The sequence below is a fragment of the Montipora capricornis genome, chromosome 3 (genome assembly GCF_036669925.1).
Source record: "Montipora capricornis isolate CH-2021 chromosome 3, ASM3666992v2, whole genome shotgun sequence".
Taxonomy (NCBI): Eukaryota; Metazoa; Cnidaria; class Anthozoa; order Scleractinia; family Acroporidae; genus Montipora; species Montipora capricornis.
In genome coordinates this window covers 71,747,575-71,750,074 of record NC_090885.1, presented here as the reverse complement: position 1 = coordinate 71,750,074, position 2,500 = coordinate 71,747,575, and the positions used below count along the sequence as shown (strand labels likewise).

The 2,500-nt window shown below is 38.4% G+C and overlaps 1 protein-coding gene across 1 annotated transcript in view; it reads right to left on the bottom strand.

Annotated features, from left to right (window-relative positions):
* LOC138043926 (AP-5 complex subunit beta-1-like) overlaps positions 1–2,500 on the bottom strand; it is a 48,025-nt gene that overhangs the window by 7,698 nt on the left and 37,827 nt on the right. The window contains exons 29-32 of the mRNA XM_068890454.1: positions 1,237–1,322; positions 1,055–1,131; positions 488–575; positions 294–344 (exon numbers count right to left, since the gene is read on the bottom strand). Of these exons, the coding sequence (XP_068746555.1) occupies positions 294–344; positions 488–575; positions 1,055–1,131; positions 1,237–1,322 (302 nt within the window). The remainder of the gene's footprint in view (positions 1–293; positions 345–487; positions 576–1,054; positions 1,132–1,236; positions 1,323–2,500) is intronic.

Sequence of the window (2,500 nt, the reverse complement as noted above, 5' to 3'; positions counted from 1 at the left end):
GTTGCAACTGTCGCAAACTCGTTGATCAAGGCTACTTTGGTGAGTAAGAATGATGACTGAGTTTGTAAGCTAACAGGAGCTGTTACTTTAACGAATCGAAAACAAACTCGGAGGCATTTCCGAGAGAGAACATCCCACAAACTCAACGTACTTGATGCTCCGTATTCGGAATGAGACAACAGATCACAGATTGGTAGTCAGTGCTATCAACTCTCTTTTCTTTGCTTTTCTGTTTAATGGCCGCAATATCTTATCCAACCTTTTCTTACTGTTCAATTAAGGAGCTTCGTTACCTTCTGATGGAACAGAAGACTTGGCAGCTGATAAGTACGAAACATGGATATCTAGTGAACAGAAAAACCAAACATTCATAACAAAAGGCAATACTGTACCTAGTTTCAAAAGTGATGGCTGCAAATATACGAATCACACACTAAACAGAAAATGGCAAACTTCCCTACTTAAAAGAAGAGAATGGAACACCTACCATCGAGAGTTTTGTATTGTCTTTCAGTGTGGAACTTTAGAACTAAAGCATAGATAATTCTCGGTGTACACAGCAATGGAAAATCAATCTGTCAACAACAACAACAACAACAAAATTAATAATAATAATAATAATAATGATAATAATACTTAGGCATTGTGGTTAATTAACAAGGGCGTGGAAAAGATAATTGCCTTTTTAGTATAGTACTAAGATCCAGCAAATGCAGAAAATTGTTCTACTTGGAACGGCATATCCATTGCAAAAAGCGCTATGTATCGCCTAAAAGCCACCCTTGCCCTCAGATATATGGAGTATGTCCGCTCTAGGTTGGAATATATGCAGACAAGTTATGGAAACATTGAAAAATAATCATGACGACGATGACGATGATGATGATGATAGATGTCCTCTGTCAGTCAAACATTAACTCAGCTAATCAACCAGTCAATCGTTAGTCCTTCTTCAATAAGCAGTCAGTCAGGGTTGGAGTCAGAGTTTGGACTTAGAGCTTAAAGGTTTATCGCATCCCCTGTTGCACTTTAAAAAATGCACACTTGTACTTACAAAGTGAACGTAGTAATTTATGGATATTTCTTTGCTGTACAGCTTTTCAACAGTTTTCAGATATTGATCCAAAAGACCTTAAGACAAAAAGCAAACTCATGTGTCTGCTGCAAATTAACTCAGTTTAAAAAGAACAAGTACAACATTTTAAGTGAATTATAAGTTCCAAAATAACCAAGCACCTGACGTATTAGGAACTTTTTCCTGTCCACAAAATGTGCAGGACTTTATATCCGCCAAGGAACCTCCACTTGTGAGTTGAACGACCCTGTTTAGATAGCAAGATAAAAAGCTGATTTGACGACCAGGTCGGAGTTCCAATTCAAAAGTAAATATCTATTGTAGTATACGCCCTTGCAATGCACCTCAGTCTTCAAAACTTCGCCCACAATAACAAGCTAACCAGAAAGGGTTTGGTCAATGAAAGGCCAGCTTTAACTCTAAGTGTTTCGTAAAAAGGAACTATTTTGGTTTAAGAATGTGCAGGCAAGTGGAGAAACGTTTCCCCAGTCCTAAGCGCTATAAATATTCTGGTCCCGACTTGAAGCTGCAACAAGTTGCAAAATTGTTGAGACACTTTCATTAAAAAACACCTTTTCTAACTTCCAATACTCGGCGTATCCAGAATTTAAACCTTTTCCACTTCCCCTCCCCTCTCCCCCTTTCAATGTTGACTCTGTAAGTTTTCAGCAATTTTTTGTCTTGCTAGCAACACTGATAAGGGGGGGGGAGGGAGGCTGCAGTGTGAGAGATAATAGGTACATTGATAACGCCCCAAGAAGGTAAAGTGTCTCCACTATTTTTGCAACTTGTTGTCTGATTGATTGCAGTAATTTTGCCAGCCCAGATTTGAATCCTATAGGGAAAATTTTCAACGCAGTAAAGCAGCAACTAAAGAAACAATCGTTAGATACCGTATAAGCTCTAAAACATTTCGAAAGTTTGCACGCGAAGTGCAAAGCACATTGTACCGAGCACGAAGGGATATTCATTATTGACATACGGTCACATCGATTTTCAAGTGTTTGGACTTATCATCGCTAACAGAAGACTCCGTACCAAATACTAAAGTGAGCAAAGTATTTTGCACTGCAGATCTGATACCCCGAAAGTTACACATGGCTCGTATTATGTAACACAATACCATTTATTGTGTTCCTTGGTGACGTCAACGGGGATGGTGACGTTACAGTTGAAAATCATATCTTCCAGCAAATAGCACAATTCAACAAATACTTTCTTTTCTACTGAATCCAATACATTACCAGATGATTCATAATATAGTTCACACAGTTAGAAATCCTGTACATATCGTCTATTCCATTTACCAACGGTCTACCATCCGAGCACGGTCTACCGTCGCAACAGCAAGAAATATGATATCATATTATTTTCTCAGTGAAAAGTTGTGGTAGACCGTGTAGACCGTTTCATATAAATGTCATA